Here is a 25495-nt window from a genome sequence, read left to right as displayed (position 1 = left end):
TAAACAAGAATCATCATTAAATTCGAGCATTCAAGCACTAATGTAAACTTTGATTTTCAAAATCGATAAGATTTACCACCAGCAAGCATCTGTCATGGTGAACAGTTGGCTTGAAGTTGTTACTTGTTTGGAGTCTACACAACTATAGTTGATTCAATATAAACAGTGGATTGAAGTTAAGCAGTGGGATTATAGAACAAATTGGTTGGTTTCGGTCTTCATTTGCTACCCGGATCGCAAGACCAAAGACACCCAAAATGCAACAATTGATCCGGTTTTCGGTTCTTATATATCCTGGGTTTTGGGTTTCAGTCCAGGTTGATGATAATCGATCAGATCAATTTCTGAAGATGAACTGTGTTGGGATGTAATTGTTCTTTTAACTTGTGTTCTTGAACCGTTAATCATGTTTTGAATATGTTTTGTGATGTTGAACTTTAAGATGGATACATCTGGCTTCCAATCCCGCCGAATGGTTATAAAGCCATCGGCCACATTGTCACGACTTCACCTGTAAAGCCCTCGCTTGACAAGGTTAGGTGTGTCAGATCTGACTTCACCGATTTAACCAAGGTGGACAAATGGATATGGGGACATAAGATGCTAACAAGTACGAGCATAGTCAATTTGCATACTATAAAACCAAAAGGTAGAGTGCTAAGTGTTCCAGCAGGTACGTTTTTGGCATGAAATAGCTCGAGTATACATGAGTTAGCGTGTTTAAAGATGGTAAAGAACAATCCATATTCTGCAATGCCTAATTCCTTACAAATTGGAGCAATGATACAGGCTTATGCTCCATGGGTCTATTTTCATCCTGACGAGCAATACTTTCCATCATCGGTTTTGTGGTTTTTTCAAAATGGTGTTGAGCTACACCAACCCGGCCGAATTCCAAGGCCTGTGATCAACGATGGTGATAACCTTCCAAATAATGGTGGAGCAGATGATGCCTTTCTAGACCTCCCATCAGATCAACCTAACAAAGAAAGGGTAAAGAAAGGGTTTTTGTCCAATGCGGTAGCTTACATACATGTGAAATCAGCACTAGGGGGAACATGCACTGATCTTGCCATATGGTTGTATTATCCTTTCAATGGGGGAGGGAAGTTCCAATTGGGACCTTTCACTATAGACTTAGGAATGATAGGGGAGCATGTTAGCGATTGGGAACATATAACATTAAGGGTCGATAACTTTCATGGGAATCTAAGGGGGGTCTATCTATCTCAACATGCTAAGGGGCAATGGTTAACACCTAGAAAATTTGAGCTCATGGGTGGAACTAGACTAGTGGTGTATGCATCATTGCATGGTCATGCCCATTACTCTACTCCAACTTCTCATACACATTTGGCTAGAAACATTGATCCAAAGGACATACAAATGTTGTATGATGAGTTTTACAAGATGAATAGTTCGAGAAAATCACCTATTGTCAATGGGGGAAACTTTATAGGTTTGGTGTTAGGGATGATACTGCCAAAAGCAACAACGTGATGGATATTGCATCAACCTATAATGTTATCTATGTTGATTACAAGCCGTTTGGTATTGAACCATGGGTGAGTTATACAGGGAGATGGGGTCCTAAGATTACTTATGCATTTACCAACGAGGTAATGAAGATAGCAAACAAATTGGAAGATAAGGTGAAACAACTTTTTATTAAAGTTTTGCAAAAGATCCCTGCTGAGTTACGTGGAGAAGGTCCTCAAGGCCCCAAGATGAAAGAAAGTTGGTCTGGAGATGAGCGTGTAAAATAATTCATAATAACAAATGTAAGCATGAGTAATAGCATAAGATTAAATTATTACTCATAGAGTTCAGAGATCCATTTTCTAGTTAATTATATTTTGCTAGTTTGATTGTTTTTCTATGTAGTGCCATATGATATATAAGATAGAAAGAAAAATGAAAAAGTTTGTTTATTTCTCATCTTCAACATGGTTAAAAACTTGGTTCATACAACTAAAAATAATAGGTTAAGAAATTGTTTGACCTTCAACATAAAATAGTAAAAATTAATTTATATATATTTTTTTCTATACTCCTAGATATTTTAAAATGGTTTATTGAATACAGATCTTAAGTTATGTTATTATTCACTTATAGTTTTTGTTAATATAGTATACAGACAAAATTGCATTCATGCTTGATATGAGCGATTGAGTTACTTTTCGTAAGTGACGAAAAACATCAATCCCATTAAAATAAGATGACGATGATAGTCGCGTTCAATAATGCTAGCATGCGACTCGAATGTTAAGTTAAGTTGTGAAGTTTGATAAATAATTTAATATGATAAAATTTAATAGTTGTTGGAATGTTAAGTTATGAAGTTTGATAAAGAATTTAATATGATAAAAGTTAATAGTTGTTGGTCATCTTAAGCATTAGATGTATACCTTTTGCCTAATTTCAACATTAGTTAACTAGTCCATAGCTTATGTAAGTTTAATCTTTAACTAATGAAAATGGCAATCAAACACACTTATCATTAGATGAAATTATAGCATTATGGGCATGACTTCTATGAATTTTTGTGCTTAGTTTCTGAAGGGGTATGGTAGCAAAGATCACACATGGTTATGTGTGTGCCAACCCACACCTAAGATCGATGAATGAACCATTGGTCGATTTTAGACTCTTCCTGTATGGGAGCGTCTGTGTGTGTGTAACGACAACTAACAGAAAGGAAAACCAAGACACGTGGCAAGACCAGGCAGCCAATCAGTTTATAACAAGCCTGTAAAAATGTCTAATTTGATTCATTTCAGCCCTATAATCACAAATTTAAACAAGAATCATCATTAAATTCGAGCATTCAAGCACTAATGTAAACTTTGATTTTCAAAATCGATAAGATTTACCACCAGCAAGCATCTGTTACGGTGAACAGTTGGCTTGAAGTTGTTACTTGTTTGGAGTCTACACAACTATAGTTGATTCAATATAAACAGTGGATTGTAGTTAAGCAGTGGGATTGTAGAACAGATTGGTTGGTTTCGGTCTTCATTTGCTACCCGGATCGCAAGACCAAAGACACCCAAAATGCAACAATTAATCCGGTCTTCGGTTCTTATATATCCTGGGTTTTGGGTTTCAGTCCAGGTTGATGATAATCGATCAGATCAATTTCTGAAGATGAACTGTGTTGGGATGTAATTGTTCTTTTAACTTGTGTTCTTGAACCGTTAATCATGTTTTGAATATGTTTTGTGATGTTGAACTTTAAGATGTTTGGGTAACTACTTTATATCTTGTTAGGTATGATGAATCTTAGTTGATTGGTTTGTTTTAAATGATAAAACTTATGTTTGTGTGATTTCAAAAATTGTTGGTTATGATGAACATATGATGTATATGGTTACTGTTAGAAATTAATCTTGTAATTGGTTTGTATGGATTAAGCTAATCTTTCAATGAGGTATGCTAGTTATGTATGATTTATTCTATCACTAGGTTATATATCGATCATTAAAATGGGAGTTAATTGTCCTTGTGGTTTCATAAAAGTAACATGTTTAGGTATTAAAACTTTCAAGTTGCAAGTTTGAGTACTAACTTTCTGTTTTATTACTTGTTTGGGTACTAAAATTAACATGTGTTAAGCATATATATATATATGTGTGTAACTTGTTGGTTAAATTAAAGATCATCTCTCACTAAGCTAGGCTTTACACTAAGTTATTTCAAATTACGTTTTTTTTGAAAGTTGACAAACTAAAAGTCAAAGAAAAAGACGACTTTCATATTCAATAGCAAAATAAGTCCTAACAAACATAACACAAACTTTCGAGAAGATAAATCAAAACTTATGCGAAAAAGGGTATCAATTTTCTAGTCGTAGACAATCTCTCGCGATTTATGTGTAAAGTAACTAACATGGATTTAAAACTTCCCACATATTAGATGACAAAAATCCTATACTTATTTGTAAAGAGAGTGAAAAATTAATTGAAGTCAAACTTTATTTAATAGAGTATCTATTTGGTCAATGTGTAGCATTTTACTATTTAATTAAAGTTAAACTTCACTAACATTGACCAAGGTTTTTAGTTCTTTTTTTAGTTAAAGTTGTATATAATTTAGCTCCAAAAAATTAATGTTGAAAACAAATTATATGAAACTAAGTCAAACTTTATTTAATAGAGTATCTATTTGGTCAATGTATAGCATTTTACATATTAACTAAAGTTAAACTTCACCAATATTGACCAAGGTTTTTTTTGTTTTTTAGTTAAAGTTGTAGAAAGTTTAGCTCCAAAAAATTAGTGTTGAAAACAAATTACATGAAACTGACTCTGTAATTATTGTTATTAATAACATAACATAACATAACACTACACTACACAACACAACACAACACAACACATAACATAATATATTTATATAATATGATATTAACTGAACTAAACAAATAATCGTAATAAATATTGTAGGTCTGAACATATTATAGGTACGGATATAATAAAAGATAAATAAAAATGTGTGTATATTATATTTGATATAATATTCATGCGTTTTATACTTATCATGTTTCTTTTTGAAATTAGTTATATAAAAAATAAAGAAAAAACAAAACATTGTCCCTACTACAGTGTTTTTCCTTATAATAGACCTTTGGTAATTGTATATAAATTAATTTTAGGAATATAATTATTAAATATTTTTAAGTAGCATATTTTATAATAAATAATATAATGGGTTTTTATATTTTCTTAGAATTAGTTACAAATATTATTCTTGTGGCTTATTCAAAGTAACACATTTGAGTACTAACAGAAAGTTATATGTAAGAGTATTTTAGTCATTTTATACTCATTTAACAAAAAATTTACGAAAGTTAGCCTTAATGCTCAAAGGTGTTACAAAATCGAAACTATAAAACCTGAAAGTGTTACAAAAAAAGTTAATACTCAAGCGTTTTACTTTCAATAAACTACAGAGACTGTATAATTAACTCATAATGTTATTATTCTAAGTATCATGGTCAATGGTCTAAAAGTAGCTCTTTATTATAAAAAATACAAGATAAAGAAGTAGTTTATATAAAGGAGTGATAATTAAACATCTCTTAGTTATAAAGTAGAGAGCTAATTTCATACACACATCTATATATACTCACATATATCTGCAAAATTTTAAGAGTACTCAAAAATTACCAAAGAAATGTGGTCTATTATTGTTTCTAGGTTCTCACTTCATATGTATAAAGCGGTTTTGATAATTCTTCAAATTGTTTGTAACACATCTCATGCGTATAATGATTTCTCAACATTACTTAATCATAACAACAACATGGAAAATGATACTGAGGTCATCTCATTTGATGTTATTCGTCCATCAATCTCATATCCTGCAGGTATTTTATAGTATTTATATATCATATGTTCTTGTTTTGATGTAATGCATTTCTTGTTTTAAAATAAGATGGTCTTTAAAGTTAAAAAAATAGATGGTTTTTTTTTAATCAGGGAAAATGACATGAATTGTCACACACTCACACATATATGTGTGAACATGTATGTGTCCATCTTTTGAATCGACTAACACATGACTTTAAGTGACATAAAGTTATGTGACATAAAGTTTTGTGTCAGTCGATTCAAAAGATAGACACCTACACGCTCACACAATTATGTCCAAACACCATATTTTGATTGAACTTATTAATTTGTTGCACTTAATTGAATAAACAACTTGGCTATTTAGGCAACAAGTCCAGTACGATGGATACTGTCGTGGTTTTGTGTAATATATTTGCTATTTCTTATTGATAATTAACTAGATAGGGATGAAGGAAAAAAAAGTGGTCATCATAACCACTCTAATAAACATATGCTAGGTAAATGCATGTATCTATGCCTGCATGTATGTATTTAAAACTTCCTAATTCGAAGTTTATAGATAAACTTCAGATATTTATTTACTATACAAAGCATGTAATTTTAGACTTTTATAAATTATAATTCTATCGCTTATATGAATTTATTATTTTAGCCTTATTTTTATGTATCAAGTAGATTCGAAGAATTCTGATCTGCATTTTTGTAATATTATTATGTATTATATTTTGTTGAATGACGAATTTCTTTTAAAAGCTTTATTTTTTCCAATGACTACCACCACATTGGTAATTATAAATTAACTCTGGAATTTTTATGGTCTAATCTAATTATAGGAAATTTTTGTTCAATACTGATTGTTAAAATATAACTTATGTATTTATTGCTATACAATTTATTGAGCCCTTAAATTTGTAAATTATATATAACTCCGTGCACAGGTGGAGACTTTGGAAAAGGGCCAATTGATCTTGGTGGATTAGAAGTGTATGAAGCTTTGTATTTTAATAAAATATGGGATACACACAGCGGGGGTCCAAAGGGTCTTGGTGCATCATTTTATGAACCAACTTCCATTCCAAGTGGGTTTAATTTGATTGGTCACTATTGCAAACCCAACTCTATAGCCATGTTTGAAATAGTACTTACGGCTAAAGACACCACAGGTGACCCATCACAGGGCGCTCTAAAGAGTCCTATAGACTACACTCTTATATGGACTAGTAAAGGTTTGAATGTTAGCCAACGAGAAGATGGATACATCTGGCTTCCAATCCCGCCGAATGGTTATAAAGCCATCGGCCACATTGTCACGACTTCACCTGTAAAGCCCTCGCTTAACAAGGTTAGGTGTGTCAGATCTGACTTCACCGATTTAACCAAGGTGGACAAATGGATATGGGGACATAAGATGCTAACAAGTACGAGCATAGTCAATTTGCATACTATAAAACCAAAAGGTAGAGTGCTAAGTGTTCCAGCAGGTACGTTTTTGGCACGAAATAGCTCGAGTACACACGAGTTAGCGTGTTTAAAGATGGTAAAGAACAATCCATATTCTGCAATGCCTAATTCCTTACAAATTGGAGCAATGATACAAGCTTATGCTCCATGGGTCTGTTTTCATCCTGACGAGCAATACTTTCCATCATCGGTTTTGTGGTTTTTTCAAAATGGTGTTGAGCTACACCAACCCGGCCGAATTCCAAGGCCTGTGATCAACGATGGTGATAACCTTCCAAACAATGGTGGAGCAGATGATGCCTTTCTAGACCTCCCATCAGATCAACCTAACAAAGAAAGGGTAAAGAAAGGGTTTTTGTCCAATGCGGTAGCTTACATACATGTGAAATCAGCACTAGGGGGAACATGCACTGATCTTGCCATATGGTTGTATTATCCTTTCAATGGGGGAGGGAAGTTCCAATTGGGACCTTTCACTATAGACTTAGGAATGATAGGGGAGCATGTTAGCGATTGGGAACATATAACATTAAGGGTCGATAACTTTCATGGGAATCTAAGGGGGGTTTATCTATCTCAACATGCTAAGGGGCAATGGTTAACACCTAGAAAATTTGAACTCATGGGTGGAACTAGACCAGTGGTGTATGCATCATTGCATGGTCATGCCCATTACTCTACTCCAACTTCTCATACACATTTGGCTAGAAACCTTGATCCAAAGGACATACAAATGTTGTATGATGAGTTTTACAAGATGAATAGTTCGAGAAAATCACCTATTGTCAATGGGGGAAACTTTATAGGGTTTGGTGTTAGGGATGATACTGCCAAAAGCAATAACGTAATGGATATTGCATCAACCTATAATGTTATCTATGTTGATTACAAGCCGTCTGGTATTGAACCATGGGTGAGTTATACAGGGAGATGGGGTCCTAAGATTACTTATGCATTTACCAACGAGGTAATGAAGATAGCAAACAAATTGCCAAATAAGGTGAAACAACTTTTTATTAAAGTTTTGCAAAAGATCCCTGCTGAGTTACTTGGAGAAGAAGGTCCTCAAGGCCCTAAGATGAAAGAAAGTTGGTCTGGAGATGAGCGTGTAAAATAATTCATAATAAAAAATGTAAGCATGAGTAATAGCATAAGATTAAATTATTACTCATAGAGTTCAGAGATCCATTTTCTAGTTAATTATATTTTGCTAGTTTGATTGTTTTTCTATGTAGTGCCATATGATATATAAGATAGAAAGAATAATGAAAAAGTTTGTTTATTTCTCATCTTCAACATGGTTAAAAACTTGGTTCATACAACTAAAAATAATAGATTAACAAATTGTTTGACCTTCAACATAAAATAGTAAAAATTAATTTATATATATTTTTTTCTATACTCCTAGATATTTTAAATTGGTTTATTGAATACAAATCTTAAGTTATGTTATTATTCACTTATAGTTTTTGTTAATATAGTATACAGACAAAATTGCATTCATGCTTGATATGAGCGATTGAGTTACTTTTCGTAAGTGACGAAAAACATTAATCCCATTAAAATAAGATGACGATGATAGTCACGTTCAATAATGCTAGCATGTGACTCGAATGTTAAGTTAAGTTGTGAAGTTTGATAAATAATTTAATATGATAAAAGTTAATAGTTGTTGGAATGTTAAGTTGTGAAGTTTGATAAAGAATTTAATATGATAAAAGTTAATAGTTGTTGGTCATCTTAAGCACTAGATGTATACCTTTTGCCTAATTTCAACATTAGTTAACTAGTCCATAGCTTATGTAAGTTTAATCTTTAACTAATGAAAATGGCAATCAAACACACTTATCATTAGATGAAATCATAGCATTATGGGCATGACTTCTATGAATTTTTGTGCTTAGTTTCTGAAGGGGTATGGTAGCAAAGATCACACATGGTTATGTGTGTGCTAACCCACACCTAAGATCGATGAATGAACCATTGGTCGATTTTAGACTCTTCCTGTATGGGAGCGTCTGTGTGTGTGTAACTCACAGAAAGGAAAACCAAGACATGTGGCAAGACCAGGCAGCCAATCAGTTTATAACAAGCCTGTAAAAATGTGTAATTTGATTCATTTCAGCCCTATAATCACAAATTTAAACAAGAATCATCATTAAATTCGAGCATTCAAGCACTAATGTAAACTTTGATTTTCAAAATCGATAAGATTTACCACCAGCAAGCATCTGTCATGGTGAACAGTTGGCTTGAAGTTGTTACTTTTTTGGAGTCTACACAACTATAGTTGATTCAATATAAATAGTGGATTGTACTTAAGCAGTGGGATTGTAGAACAGATTGGTTGGTTTCGGTCTTCATTTGCTACCCGGATCACAAGACCAAAGATACCCAAAATGCAACAATTGATCCGGTCTTCGGTTCTTATATATCCTGGGTTTTGGGTTTCAGTCCAGGTTGATGATAATCGATCAGATCAGTTTCTGAAGATGAACTGTGTTGGGATGTAATTGTTCTTTTAACTTGTGTTCTTGAACCGTTAATCATATTTTGAATATGTTTTGTGATGTTGAACTTTAAGATGTTTGGGTAACTACTTTATATCCTGTTAGGTATGACGAATCTTAGTTGATTGGTTTGTTTTAAATGATAAAACTTATGTTTGTGTGATTTCTAATTGTTGGTTATGATGAACATATGATGTATATGGTTACTGTTAGAAATTAATCTTGTAATTGGTTTGTATGGATTAAGCTAATCTTTCAATGAGGTATGCTAGTTATGTATGATTTATTCTATCACTAGGTTATATATCGATCATTAAAATGGGAGTTAATTACACCATTAGTCCTTGTGGTTTCATAAAAGTAACATGTTTAGGTATTAAAACTTTTAAGTTGCAAGTTTGAGTACTAACTTTCTGTTTTGTTACTTGTTTGGGTACTAACATTAACATGTGTTAAGCATATATATATGTGTGTAACTTATTGGTTAAATTAAAGATCATCTCTCACTAAGCTAGGCTTTACATTAAGTTATTTCAAATTACGTTTTTTTTGAAAGTTGACAAACTAAAAGTCAAAGAAAAAGACGACTTTCATATTCAATAGCAAAATAAGTCCTAACAAACATAACACAAACTTTCGAGAAGATAAATCAAAACTTATGCGAAAAAGGGTATCAATTTTCTAGTCGTAGACAATCTCTCGCGATTTATGTGTAAAGTAACTAACAGGGATTTAAAACTTCCCACATATTAGATGACAAAAATCCTATACTTATTTGTAAAGAGAGTGAAAAATTAATTGAAGTCAAACTTTATTTAATAGAGTATCTATTTGGTCAATGTGTAGCATTTTACTATTTAATTAAAGTTAAACTTCACCAACATTGACCAAGGTTTTTAGTTCTTTTTTTAGTTAAAGTTGTGTATAATTTAGCTCCAAAAAGTTAATGTTGAAAACAAATTATATGAAATTAAGTCAAACTTTATTTAATAGAGTATCTATTTGGTCAAGGTATAGCATTTTACATATTAACTAAAGTTAAACTTCACCAATATTGACCAAGGATTTTTTTTGTTTTTTAGTTAAAGTTGTAGAAAGTTTAGCTCCAAAAAATTAGTGTTGAAAACAAATTACATGAAACTGACTCTGTAATTATTGTTATTAATAACATAACATAACATAACACTACACAACACAACACAACACAACACAACACAACACAGCACATAACATAATATATTTATGTAATATAATATTAACTGAACTAAACAAATAATCGTAATAAATATTGTAGGTCTGAACATATTATAGGTACGGATATAGTAAAAGATAAATAAAAATGTGTGTATATTATATTTGAGATAATATTCATGCGTTTTATACTTATCATGTTTCTTTTTTAAATTAGTTATATAAAAAATAAATAAAAAACAAAACATTGTCCCTACTACAGTGTTTTTCCTTATAATAGACGTTTGGTAATTGTATATAAATTAATTTTAGGAATATAATTATTAAATATTTTTAAGTAGCATATTTTATAATAAATAATATAATGGGTTTTTATATTTTCTTAGAATTAGTTACAAATATAATTCTTGTGGTTTATTGAAAGTAACACATTTGAGTACTAACAGAAAGTTATATGTAAGAGTATTTTAGTCATTTTATACTCATTTAACAAAAAATTTACGAAAGTTAGCCTTAATGCTCAAAGGTGTTACAAAATCGAAACTATAAAACCTGAAAGTGTTACAAAAAAAGTTAATACTCAAGCGTTTTACTTTCAATAAACTACAGAGACTGTATAATTAACTCATAATGTTATTATTCTAAGTATCATGGTCAATGGTCTAAAAGTAGCTCTTTATTATAAAAAAATACAAGATAAAGTAGTAGTTTATATTGTTGATGCATGGGATGTCAGTTGACTACGTCTACGTGAAGTCTTAGGTCAAAGTAGGTCAACAGAGGGTCTAGATTGTCAAATATGTATGTTTATGATGTAGGTTCGCTTTTATGAACAAAGTAGAAGCAGGTCCGCTCATAGGGTCATATTAGGATCGCTTATAGGTACATGTTTGGGTTCGCTTATAGTGCAAGTTGTAGGTCCGCTTATTTGTCAGTCAAATAAGCGAACCAGTGTTGCCTATAAATAGCTGTCATTTGAGCGGATCTGTTGTTGGTGGATGTCTGTGCTCTGGAGCGAAACTCTGTCAAAATTTACGTAGAAAGCAATAAAAGCAGTGGAATTGAAAGGACAAGCTGTTGTAATATCATTTACGTTGATTCCGCCTTCGTATGTGATGATGAACATTCTCAACTGACTTTTCGGGTCAAAACAACGGTCCAACATATATAAAGGAGTGATAATTAAACATCTCTTAGTTCTAAAGTAGAGAGCTAATTTCATACAGACATCTATATATACTCACATATATCTGCAAAATTTTAAGAGTACTAAAAAATTGCCAAAGAAATGTGGTCTATTATTGTTTCTAGGTTCTCACTTCATATGTATAAAACGGTTTTGATAATTCTTCAAATTGTTTGTAACACATCTCATGCGTATAATGATTTCTAAACATTACTTAATCATAACAACAACATGGAAAATGATACTGAGGTCATCTCATTTGATGTTATTCGTCCATCAATCTTATATCCTGCAGGTATTTTATAGTATTTATATATGATATGTTCTTGTTATTGATGTAATGCATTTCTTGTTTTAAAATAAGATGGTCTTTAAAGTTAAAAAAAATAGATGGTTTTTTTTAATCAGGGAAAATGACATGAATTGTCACACACTCACACATATATGTGTGAACATGTATGTGTCCATCTTTTGAATCGACTAACACATGACTTTATGTGACATAAAGTTATGTGACATAAAGTTTTGTGTCAGTCGATTCAAAAGATAGACACCTACACGCTCACACAATTATGTCCAAACACCATATTTTGATTGAACTTATTAATTTGTTGCACTTAATTGAATAAACAACTTGGCTATTTAGGCAACAAGTCTAGTACGATGGATACTGTCGTGGTTTTGTGTAATATATTTGCTATTTCTTATTGATAATTAACTAGATAGGGATGAAGGAAAAAAAAAGTGGTCATCAAAACCACTCTAATAAACATATGCTACGTAAATGCATGTGTCTATGCCTGCATGTATGTATTTAAAACTTCCTAATTCGAAGTTTATAGATAAACTTCAGATATTTATTTACTGTACAAAGCATGTAATTTTAGACTTTTATAAATTATAATTCTATCGCTTATATGAATTTATTATTTTAGCTTTATTTTTATGTATCAAGTAGATTGGAAGAATTTTGATCTGCATTTTTGTAATATTATTATGTATTATATTTTGTTGAATGACGAATTTCTTTTAAAAGCTTTATTTTTTCCAATGACTACCACCACATTGGTAATTATTAATTAACTCCGGAATTTTTATGGTCTAATCTAATTATAGGAAATTTTTGTTCAATACTGATTGTTAAAATATAACTTATGTATTTATTGCTATACAATTTATTGAGCCATTAAATTTGTAAATTATATATAACTCCGTGCACAAGTGGAGACTTTGGAAAAGGGCCAATTGATCTTGGTGGATTAGAAGTGTATGAAGCTTTGTATTTTAATAAAATATGGGATACACACAGCAGGGGTCCAAAGGGTCTTGGTGCATCATTTTATGAACCAACTTCCATTCCAAGTGGGTTTAATTTGATTGGTCACTATTGCAAACCTAACTCTATAGCCATGTTTGAAATAGTACTTACGGCTAAAGACACCACAGGTGACCAATCACAGGGCGCTCTAAAGAGTCCCATAGACTACACTCTTATATGGACTTGTAAAGGTTTGAATGTTAGCCAACGAGAAGATGGATACATCTGGCTTCCAATCCCGCCGAATGGTTATAAAGCCATCGGCCACATTGTCACGACTTCACCTGTAAAGCCTCGCTTGACAAGGTTAGGTGTGTCAGATCTGACTTCACCGATTTAACCAAGGTGGACAAATGGATATGGGGACATAAGATGCTAACAAGTACGAGCATAGTCAATTTGCATACTATAAAACCAAAAGGTAGAGTGCTAAGTGTTCCAGCAGGTACGTTTTTGGCACGAAATAGCTCGAGTACACATGAGTTAGCGTGTTTAAAGATGGTAAAGAACAATCCATATTCTGCAATGCCTAATTCCTTACAGATTGGAGCAATGATACAGGCTTATGCTCCATGGGTCTATTTTCATCCTGAAGGGCAATACTTTCCATCAACGGTTTTGTGGTTTTTTCAAAATGGTGTTGAGCTACACCAACCCGGCCGAATTCCAAGGCCTGTGATCAACGATGGTGATAACCTTCCAAACAATGGTGGAGCAGATGATGCCTTTCTAGACCTCCCATCAGATCAACCTAACAAAGAAAGGGTAAAGAAAGGGTTTTTGTCCAATGCGGTAGCTTACATACATGTGAAATCAGCACTAGGGGGAACATGCACTGATCTAGCCATATGGTTGTATTATCGTTTCAATGGGGGAGGGAAGTTCCAATTGGGACCTTTCACTATAGACTTAGGAATGATAGGGGAGCATGTTAGCGATTGGGAACATATAACATTAAGGGTTGATAACTTTCATGGGAATCTAAGGGGGGTCTATCTATCTCAACATGCTAAGGGGCAATGGTTAACACCTAGAAAATTTGAACTCATGGGTGGAACTAGACCAGTGGTGTATGCATCATTGCATGGTCATGCCCATTACTCTACTCCAACTTCTCATACACATTTGGCTAGAAACCTTGATCCAAAGGACATACAAATGTTGTATGATGAGTTTTACAAGATGAATAGTTCGAGAAAATCACCTATTGTCAATGGGGGAAACTTTATAGGGTTTGGTGTTAGGGATGATACTGCCAAAAGCAACAACGTGATGGATATTGCATCAACCTATAATGTTATCTATGTTGATTACAAGCCGTTTGGTATTGAACCATGGGTGAGTTATACAGGGAGATGGGGTCCTAAGATTACTTATGCATTTACCAACGAGGTAATGAAGATAGCAAACAAATTGCCAGATAAGGTGAAACAACTTTTTATTAAAGTTTTGCAAAAGATCCCTGCTGAGTTACTTGGAGAAGAAGGTCCTCAAGGCCCCAAGATGAAAGAAAGTTGGTCTGGAGATGAGCGTGTAAAATAATTCATAATAACAAATGTAAGCATGAGTAATAGCATAAGATTAAATTATTACTCATAGAGTTCAGAGATCCATTTTCTAGTTAATTATATTTTGCTAGTTTGATTGTTTTTCTATGTAGTGCCATATGATATATAAGATAGATAGAATAATGAAAAAGTTTGTTTATTTCTCATCTTCAACATGGTTAAAAACTTGGTTCATACAACGAAAAATAATAGATTAACAAATTGTTTGACCTTCAACAGAAAATAGAAAAAATTAATTTATATATTTTTTTTCTATACTCCTGGATATTTTAAAATGGTTTATTGAATACAGATCTTAAGTTATGTTATTTTTCACTTATAGTTTTTGTTAATATAGTATACAGACAAAATTGCATTCATGCTTGATATGAGCGATTGAGTTACTTTTCGTAAGTGACGAAAAAAATTAATCCCATTAAAATAAGATGACGATGATAGTCACGTTCAATAATGCTGGCATGTGACTCGAATCTTAAGTTAAGTTGTGAAGTTTGATAAATAATTTAATATGATAAAAGTTAATAGTTGTTGGAATGTTAAGTTGTGAAGTTTGATAAAGAATTTTATTTGATAAAAGTTAATAGTTGTTGGTCATCTTAAGCACTAGATGTATACCTTTTGCCTAATTTCAACATTAGTTAATTAGTCCATAGCTTATGTAAGTTTAATCTTTAACTAATGAAAATGGCAATCAAACACACTTATCATTAGATGAAATTATAGCATTATGGGCATGACTTCTATGAATTTTTGTGCTTAGTTTCTGAAGGGGTATGGTAGCAAAGATCACACATGGTTATGTATGTGCCAACCCATACCTAAGATCGATGAATGAACCATTGACCGATTTTAGACTCTTCCTGTATGGGAGCGTCTGTGTGTGTGTGTAACGACAACTCACAGAAAGGAAAACGAAGACACATGGCAAGACCAGGCAGCCAATCAGTTTATAACAAGCCTGGAAATTATACCTCCGATGATGGAGGAGTCACATTGGGGACAACAAGTACAAAGGACGATTGCATGGCACCAATCAACCGTTGTCAGACGCTACCACATGATCTTCGGTGGCGGTTGATGGCGGTCTCAGAAGACGGTACACCTGTATAAGGACAGGCGGCCAATCACATTGCACCACGTCACCTCCACCTTTACAAACACTACCTGTCTTGTCAGAGGGGACTAGGTGGATATTCTTCGACAGCGACTGCTGGACTAAGGCCCATTAGCCCACAATCCTCCTCTCCCACCTTCGGCTACAAGACTCCTCTAAAGGTTTAAGGATTAGATCCTCTCACTCTTAACACGCACTCGTTTATTCTTCTTAAACGATACTTATTCTCACGCAGGAGGGTGGTTATAAAGAGAACCCTCACCTCTCCTCCTTATAACAAGCTTCATGGTGTTCTTGTTTTGCAGGTCGTTTCTCAAAGCAAGCTTAGTAGAAGATCAAGAAGAGTTAAGGATTAATCACCTTGTTGAGACCACATCACTCATAAGCTTAAACCCTAGTGTTTGGACTTAGTGTTTCTTCAGTTTCTTTAGTTGGTTGTGCAAACTTGGGTACTAACTATTATTCCTAATCTGATTATCATGGTAGGCACGCTATGTAGTTATAAAGTGTTGTATCAATGATGAAATAATAAAATATCTCTAGTTTAGTTGTTACGTACCCTGATCAAACCAATCAAATGAACCATTGTTATGGCCTATAATGTTTTTGTGCTTACAATTTGTACTAGTTTTCCTGTTTGGTCTTTACTTGTATCATACTGTTGAACCCTAGAAAGAATTGATCAAGCCAAAATTAAACAACTAATTAATATTAGTTCTTCTTCACATTTAGTAAAGACCGGAATAAAGAATTAAAAGAACTGCCTTGCCTAATGTAATGACTGATGAAGACAAAGAACTACTAGAACAACTGTTGAAGCTAAAGAAAAAAAGTTGATTTGAAGAACCATTGTCGAAATAACAATTTGTGACAACCGAAAAAATTTCATGATAATTCCCTACAACTTAATCACTATTTATACAATTTAATTGCATTCTTTTGACTAAATTTATGAATGATTGAGTCGTACAAAGTCAAGTAGTGATAAGACATGTTAAAACATATACAGTGCACATTGTTGATTCGCCGTGTCGTGAGAACAAATAACTGTGTCCTAATACGTTGGCAAACAATGCTGAAAAACACTATTCACCTGAACACACTATTCATGCCAGGAGAGTTTAGAAACTTCCTGAAACGACTAACTAATGATATGAAGGCATATCACCATAAACGTATATACAAAAAAACCCTAATTAGGGGCATCAGTTGCAATAATACCTAAACTTTCCAGAAAATGCCTAAACAACTAAAATTGTCCTATCCAATAACGAACTAATAAATTCAGCATCTCGCAACATTTTTCATCATTCCGCAGCATCAACAAAGCTATTAGATAATGCTAATTATAATAAACGATCTCGAAAATATCATATATGTATTAAAGGTATTGATACCGGTATTGTTGTGCACCCTCCATACATAACCGGTAACGAGCCGATAGCGAAACTAGTGACATTTTTGCTGTCTAAACCAAACATTAACTAGTCTAGTGTACTACTCAAGCTTGTTTAATATCCTAAACACTAATTAGCACCCTATTTTATAAAAACTTACACTTTACCCCTCATGTGGGCCCCACAACCACAACCTACAACTAGTTTATGATGATGATGATGATGATGATGATGATGAGAGGTAAGTATGGCTCATAAGATTTCATATTGACTTGGTGGAAACTTGAAGATTATAAACTACACCATATCACCATTCACTTTCCATAACATTTCAAACAACAAACCAACTCATTCTCTCTCTCTCTCTCTCTCTCTCTCTCTTGAACCTACGGCCCAAGCCCCCCCCCCCCATCATGCTCTCCATTTCCAACTTCCAAACACTAAATATTAAGCCTCATTCATCCATTTTACGAAGATCTAAGGTGGTGTAAGGACTTGGAAGCTTTGTTGGAGCAGCACACATCCTCTTGGAGCATCAAGACCTTCTAGTTTTCTTCGTCTTCTTCACTTTCTACTTTCCTAGCCTTGTGCTAGTTGTAAGACAATCCAACCTCATTTTTATGTTTATTATACTTATTAGATCATAAAATTACACCTTGATCATCTTGAAATTCACTAAACAAAATGCTAAAAACCTTAAATCTAAAATAATAATCCTACATAAATATGTGCTTTATGTGTTGATTATGATGTTTAGTGTAGTGTAGCTTGTTTAGATTTAATGATCTTGCATGAGGATCCTTAAAAATGTGATGTAAACATAAAGATGTTTAGATCTAGCAAGATCACCATCTTTGAAGTTCATGAACTTAAATAATAGTCATGAAATTGATTGTTGAAAAATATTACTTTATCAAGAAGCTAGAAACATGATTTATAAAGTGGTGATCTTAAAATATAACATAAACAAGTTTATGTTAAGTGGTTAAACTAGTAGGTGAACATAAAAACAATGATATTTTTTAGTGATCTTGATAAATATATAGAAAAGTTTATGAATCTTCAAGATATGCTTATTTGTTTATACACGGAAAGTGTTGTTTGGAAACTTGATTTGTGTTGATGATGATATTTCGGTTGAAAGTTGGTTAAAAATATGTTTTAAGAATATGGAAAACGTTCATAGTATTGGGGAAACTATGGCGAAATTTCCTAAAATCTTAATCATGATTAAAGGATGGTTTAACAAGTGATTAGCATGACTAAACAGGATTAACAACTTTAATCATGATTAGGAAAACTTTGATGAAAAGGGTTAAGTTAAACACATATGGATATTTACTTAAACTAAATGGAAGTGTGTGTGTGTGTGTGTATATATATATATATATATATATATTTAGACAACCTTCTTATGTACGTATATAAGTGCGTATTAATGTGTATCTATTTAGAAGCTAGGAGGCTTACTTAACTAAGTACATGAATCCAAGTACTTGAAAATAACCAAGAATAAAAATATATATGGTTATATATTTATATATATATATATATACACACACACATATCCTTGATTGGATACATTGAATGCTAAGACAAGAAAAGATATATACAAATGACACTTATATTATATCCCAAACGAAAATTCGTAGAATAGACAAATTCGGACAATTGACAAACTTACACACACACACACACACACACATATATATATATATATATATATATATATATATATATATATATATATATATATATATATATTGTTTTGGTCAAAAATTACCGAAGCAATTAAGTGATCAAATTAGTTAAGTGAGGTAGTGTGCTGAAAAGTGTGTTGAAAATATGTTGGTTAAGTTATTTGGAAAAACAGTATTCAGGATACGGCTCAGGATATTGAGTTGTATCTATGATCAAACAGTGAGCAAAAAGTAAAGGAAATGACACGAGATGTACGAGGAAAGCCCTTGATCAATCTAGATCATCGGCATAAAACCTCGGGAGCTGACAATCGCAGCTGCCTAGTTCATCTTATTGCTTTAAACTTCAGGATACAGTGCAGGATATTGACCTGATCGCTAAGTGTTACAATGCTTTGTGTGAAAGTAAAAATTGCGAGAGAACAAGTGTGAGAGTGTAGTGAGTGTAGTTGTGATGTCCTATTCGATCCGGTATACCCACCTATTTATAGTAACAAATTACAAACGAAAATTCCTATAAATATGGGATGCTCCGAATATTCCATTGTAAACGTTGTAGACCGAGTAATGCGGCTTCAACGTCTTTATTCGAACGACTTGGACCGAGTCTTCCGCAAAATGATTCCTTGTGAACGTTGCTAGCTTCTAACCCACGTACCTGCACATAATCCGTTAGTGATCCTGAGGATACCATTCAGGATGTTACCAATATCCTGAATCAGCATCCCGGATGTGAACAGATATCATATAACCAAGATATAATCCAAGATATTTCTCAGGATATGGGCTCAGAATTTCACCCATAACAATTGTCCCCAAAAATGTTATCGTTTAGTATCCTCACCACTAACGGTTACATTTTTCACGGAGATCGAGGTAATTAAGAGATAAGACCTTGATGTGACTAGTTGTAACCACGCAGCCTATAATTACTCATTACATCCCTATAACTTCTCATCCTCATCATCATTTAACCTCTACTGAAGAGAAAAAAGTAAACATTTTTCTCTCAACTCCATCTTCCTCTTTCATTCTACTCAATATTCCGGTGACAATATGGCAAGGCAAACAAGATCCAGCTCCGGCGATTCTGCTCCCACGTTTATCCACCAGAATATTCTCCAAGATCCGGAGAAAGAAATATGCACCTTTGATAGTGCACACTTGTCAGCCCTTAAAACCTCCGGCATCTTCCCAAAAGGGACGGTGTTCCGGTCATTTGATCGGGAAATCCGATCAGATATGGTTTCCGACGAGTGGTTATGCTTCAATGCTTTTCCTTTTACCTTAGGGTTGCAATTTCCTTTCTCGGACTTTAGCACCAAGTTCTTTAATGTTACCAAAATCTGCTTTAGTCAGACAATGCCAATGCTTTGGCGAGTCTTGTCTGTTCTTGATCAAATCAAGAATAACCATATCCCTGATCTTTCTGTTCACGACCTTCCTTTAGCATACCGGCTTAGATGTCATGGCTCTTGTCGATTTTTGTTTTATTCTACCTCCAGCGACCCATTAATCCTCCGAGCCACCAGGAATGAAGAGGAATGGAAATCCAAATTCTTTTTTGTAAAAAGAGATTCAATCCCTGGTGGAGCGGATTATCCAGTGAATGGTTGAAAAAGGGTAGGACCTAGGGTTTTAGGACGATCCTGTCTTATATCCTGCCGCATATCTTGAACTGACTTTGTTGTTTTCTTATACACAGCTAATTTTAGGAAGCTTGCACCTCCCCTTGCAGATTCACAGAAAAGGATTGACGCTATCAGACTCCTTCCCGAAGATGAAAGAAGTTTTAACCCGTCTCCACCATCTCCAAGCCCTCTTTCCAGTGTAAACATGACTGGTAAGGATCCTGTTCGATATCCTGCATACATGCTTTTATTTGAAATATTTAGGAAAGAATTTTACTCCCTGTGTGTATATTCCAGCAAAGTTCCAATCCTCCTTGACCTTGACGAGCTTGACAGTTATCCTACTCCATTCATGGTCAAGAAAGAGACCCCTGCTGCCACCAGCTCCAAGCCGCTTCCGGCTCCCAAGGCTAATCCGAGGACTCGTGCTTCTACCGCAAAAAAGAGGAAGGGCTCTGAAGTTAGTGCTCCAGGCTCCAAAGGGTTCTCCTATGATGAGCTCAGCTTCACCGATTCCTTGTAACCGATGACATCCTTCCTAAACAAGGTAATATCCTGGCACTACATCCTGCATAATATCCTGATAGAATATCCTGACAGGATATTCAGGTTAGTGAATATTGACTTATACCTGAATTTTAACTTACAGGGCCTCCAGCATCTGCTCCATCTTTACAACGATGCCTGTGGTACTGCTGCACTCTACGAAGCCAGGATTAAGCAGCTTGAGACTACCGTTGCCGACCAAGGTACCATTGCTGAAGCGAAGAGTCGGCACTATGAGGATAAGCTGAAAAAGGTCACCCAGGATGCCGAGCTCAAACTGACCACCGTGCAAATGGATCATGAACAAGCCATGGTCTCTTTCCGGGAAGGAATCAAGGCTTCTGCTAGAGTCTCTCTGCTGCAAGCTCGCATCAAGATGGCTTATGAGGCCAAGGAGACAGGCCTTGTGTGCCCAGCTTGGCCGGTTGACTCTTGGGTGGCAAAGTTGAAGGAGCTTGGAGGCAAGGTTGTGCCACTTCCTGCAGAAGCTGGTGAGTCCTCTAAGTTAGCAGAGGTGGTAGATAAGGCTGGAGCCAAGAAGGATGCTGGAGCGGATGCTGGGATGGATGCTAGTGAGGATGCTGGTGCTGAGAAGTCGGAGAAGGTTGGAGAAGATGCCGCTGTGTGAGGGCATTCAGGTGGGCGATGATGGATATACATGCCAAGGCCGGAGCCCACTTTTTAAATTTGATAGTTTGCGGCTGTTTGAACAATTTTCCTTTCTTGTCTGTTAAACAATTTTAATTTCCTGCACGTAGACAATATGATGGCCAAAGGTGGAGGGATCCTGAGTTTCAGGACGAAGCCCTTGGTCATCAGTTAGTATGGATTATTTTGAACACTTTTAACAATTGAAGGTGGAGGTATCTTGGGTTCCAAGACGAAGCCTTCAATTGTTAAGTAAATATGGCTAGGAACTATTTGTGCTCTTGGTGGATGGTCCTTGGTTTGATGTGAAACCAAGAGCACAACTTTATGGTATGTTAATAATATAACCCTTTTTTGGCTTTACTATTGTTGTTATTAGGACATCAACTTTACTTATGAAAACTGTTTTGTTTGAAAACTCTTGGAAATATTATGGGAACACCATCTGAGAATATCCTGACAAGTATCCTAAGAGATATCCTGGTCAGGATATCATCATACAACTTAGAAAACTTAAGTCTTTTGAAAAAAAGGAGAGATCATGCCAAAGACTCTTAGAGAGTCAATTCCAATCTTCCACCTTAGGAATGTCCCCAGTGCACACTTGGATCCAACCTTTGAATAGCATAATGTATGTCCCCTGTGTATGACACAGAAATGCAAATGTATTCATACTTTGGCTTGAATAAATTCCAAACACCTCGAGGCAAAAACCTTGATATCCTGAAATGAATCCTTAGCATACTGGGGATAAACCCTTAATATCCTGGGGATAAACCCTGATATCCTGGGGATAAACCCTGAGTTTCATGCGCTATAGGCGAGAGTGTATAAACTCCAAATCTTAGAAAGGTGAAAACCTTTAAACCTTAGAGTGTATGAAAATACCCTTTCGTGAGAGAGGGTGATCAATCCTCATATACCTTCAGGATCCAGGATATAGCCAACAGTAACGAAATTGTCAGCCACTTTTACATGAACTGGTCCTGCTACCTTGAACTATACCTAGATAACTTGCGCTCCAGGCGAGGTGTTTAAACCCAATTCGAAAGAAAGGTGAATGCCTTTAAACCTTTGAAGGGATCAGGATCCCTTAAACGTGAGAGAGGGGGCCAATCCTCTAATCTTTCGATTTATCCTGAGTACAAATCCTGGAGCTATATCCTGGAGCATATGCTGCAAAACAACTATAAACTAAGGTGGGTGTTAGCCTAGCTAATACCCCTCCGATGCTTAAGTCAGTATTGGGTTCAGGATAATACACAAATATATTTAAAAGAGATAGAATACATACCACTCTGAGATAGAAATTAAATTCTATTCTTACTTGAAATAGAGCTTTAAGTGTATTGCATTCCAGGATCTCGGTAGCATATCCCCTTCCATATTCTTGAGTCTATATGTTCCTTTCCCTGCTTTTGACTCAACTTCTTATGGTCCTTCCCATTTTGGAGCTAGCTTGCCATCGGTAGGATTAGTGGTATTTTGAAAAGCCTTTCTTAGCACCTAATCACCAACTCGAAATCTCCTAGTCCTTATATTCTTGTTATATGCTCTGGATATTCTTTGTTGATATGCTGTCATCCTTAGCCTTGCTGCATCCCTTTTTTCATCTATAGTATCCAAATCTTGACATAAAGCTTCAGGATTCTGTTCAGGATCCTGTAGGATAGATCTTGCAGTAGGTATCGCCATTTCCGTTGGAATCATTGCTTCTGCTCCAAATACCAAGGAAAATGGGGTTTGGCCTGTCGCATTCTTTATCGTTGTCCTATCAGCCCACAAAACAAAGGGTAATTCCTCTGCCCATCTTCCTTTTTTGGCTCCAAGTCTCTTCTTTAAGTTATTGACATTTATCTTGTTTGAGGATTCCGCTTGTCCATTCGCTTGAGGATGCACCGGGGTAGACGTGATCATTTTGATTCCCCAACTCTTGCAAAAGTCAGTAGTCCTCTTGCTTATAAATTGGGACCCATTATCACAAAATGATTTCAGCTGGTACCCCAAACCTGGTCAGGATATTCCTCTTTATGAAGGATACTACTTCTTGGTCTCTAACTTGGACAAATGCTTCAGCTTCAACCCACTTAGAGAAATAATCCATCATTGCTAGCATAAAGACTTTTCCTCCCAGAGCTTTTGGTAACTTCCCTACTATATCCATCCCCCATTTCATGAACGGCCAGGGGGACGCTACAGGATATAGTGGTTCAGCTGGTTGATGTAGTATGTTACTATGCCTTTGACATGCATCACACCTTCGAGCATATTCTGCAGCATCTTTCCTCATCGTTGGCCAATAATATCCTGTCCTTAATACTTTGGAGAACAATGACCTGCCCCCAGTGTGGTTACCACAATCCCCTTCATGTATATCCTGAAGTACTTCTTTGGCTTCAGGACCCTCCAAGCACCTCAAATACGGTCCTGCAAGAGATTTCTTGTATAAAACATTGTTTATAACAGTGAATCGTGATACCTTCATCCTAAATGCCTTAGGATTTTCATCTCCAGGGATATGTCCTTCCTTGAGATATCTCATGATTGGAGTCATCCAGGATTTAGGATCCTTTCCAGGATACTCTGCTCCAGGATCCTGAATACCTGCTACTTCTTTATCCTGAGGATTCGTTGCAGGATACAAGATATGTAATATTGGTATTTGGGTCCCGTCTGGTATCCTGATCGATGATCCCAGGTTTGCTAAGGCATCTGCTTTAGCATTATCCTCCCTTGGTATCCTTGACTGCATAGGATCCATTAAAATGATTAGTAATTAACAAGGAGTCAACATATACGGGTAACTTTATCTCTCCCACTGTGTTCCTAGCCTCTCCACTGAACCCAACAAGCATGGTGGACTTTGAAGTGATATCCATCAGAGATACATTCATTCTCTTAAGAGTCTCTAGTTGGATTATATTGACGGAGCTGCCATTATCAACCAATATCCTGCGTACAAAATGGTTAGCCATACATAACGTTATTACTAGAGCATCATGATGAGGATCCTGGACAGTATCCCTGTCGTCAGCATCAAATGTGATCACTTTGTCAGTTGTGAAGGTAGTCATCCTGACAGGTTTGTCTCCCCTTTCAGCCTTAGCTTCTTTTGCATGTCTCTTTGCCACCGAATATGAAGTCCCACAAATGTCGGATCCTCCCGAAATGAAGTTGATTATCTTGGCATCCGCGGGAGGTGAGGCTGCTCGTTCAGGATTGTTAGTGCATTACGTCTATTGACTTCGTCTTGCATCATGTAATAGAAGATGATAGGTTAGAATAACCAGTGCACGAGGTTCGAGATGAAATTGTTAGAAGTTAAGCAAGTAGTTCCGCTTATATGTACATTGACCAAATAAGCGAAACCACTAGCAAGTAGTTCCGCTTATATGGACGTGTCCATATAAGCGAACCTACCTTAACTATATATAGTGCATTGTTTCATTCATTTGGCACAGAACTGAAATTGTAACGAAGTGCTGCCGATTTGCTTTCAGGTTGTAAACATTGTTAAAATCAATCAAAGAAGCATTATAATTAGTTTGAGCATCTGATTCACTGATTCCGCCTTTGAATTGGATAAACAACTCTCTGATTGACTCATTCGGGTTCAACATCGATCCTACAAGTGGTATCAGAGCACAGGAGGAAGAGTTTAGCTTAATTGGATCTGTTTTCTGTCTTCTACACCTTCTTTTTCGATTTGAACAAGTTTCCACGGTTAAAATCGGCCAAATTTTTCACAGAATGTGTATTAGTGGATAATAACAAACCCTTGAAAGTTTCATATCAAAATTCGACCTAAAAATGGACCAAATAACCTTCGGATGTGGTTCCGCTTATTCGGACAATAAATAGGTTCGCTTGA

At 34.9% G+C, this 25495-nt stretch overlaps 3 protein-coding genes across 3 annotated transcripts; all 3 read left to right on the top strand.

The window, feature by feature from the left end:
- Window positions 1-726: 726 nt before the first annotated feature.
- Window positions 727-1500, top strand: LOC110895107. The gene has a single exon (XM_022142393.1). The coding sequence runs from the start codon at window positions 727-729 to the stop codon at window positions 1498-1500; it is 774 nt and encodes a 257-aa protein (XP_021998085.1).
- A 3675-nt stretch (window positions 1501-5175) lies between these two features.
- LOC110895099 lies at window positions 5176-7932 on the top strand. The gene is made up of 2 exons (XM_022142386.1): window positions 5176-5368; window positions 6293-7932. Exons 1-2 carry the CDS (start codon window positions 5176-5178, stop codon window positions 7930-7932), a joined length of 1833 nt encoding a protein of 610 aa, XP_021998078.1.
- A 5586-nt stretch (window positions 7933-13518) lies between these two features.
- LOC118490675 lies at window positions 13519-14562 on the top strand. The gene has a single exon (XM_035988461.1). The coding sequence runs from the start codon at window positions 13519-13521 to the stop codon at window positions 14560-14562; it is 1044 nt and encodes a 347-aa protein (XP_035844354.1).
- Window positions 14563-25495: the final 10933 nt, after the last annotated feature.

Source organism: Helianthus annuus, chromosome 1 (assembly GCF_002127325.2).
Source record: "Helianthus annuus cultivar XRQ/B chromosome 1, HanXRQr2.0-SUNRISE, whole genome shotgun sequence".
NCBI classification, from domain to species: domain Eukaryota; kingdom Viridiplantae; phylum Streptophyta; class Magnoliopsida; order Asterales; family Asteraceae; genus Helianthus; species Helianthus annuus.
This window is presented reverse-complemented; position numbering and strand designations above follow the sequence as displayed.

Bases quoted from the DNA above. Each gene is read 5' to 3' on its own strand.
- LOC110895099 (XM_022142386.1), top strand. From the start codon at position 5,176: ATGTGGTCTATTATTGTTTCTAGGTTCTCACTTCATATGTATAAAGCG. The intron at 5,369-6,292 runs GTATTTTATAGT...CTCCGTGCACAG, and splicing joins ATCAATCTCATATCCTGCAG to GTGGAGACTTTGGAAAAGGG.
- LOC110895107 (XM_022142393.1), top strand. From the start codon at position 727: ATGGTAAAGAACAATCCATATTCTGCAATGCCTAATTCCTTACAAATT.
- LOC118490675 (XM_035988461.1), top strand. From the start codon at position 13,519: ATGGTAAAGAACAATCCATATTCTGCAATGCCTAATTCCTTACAGATT.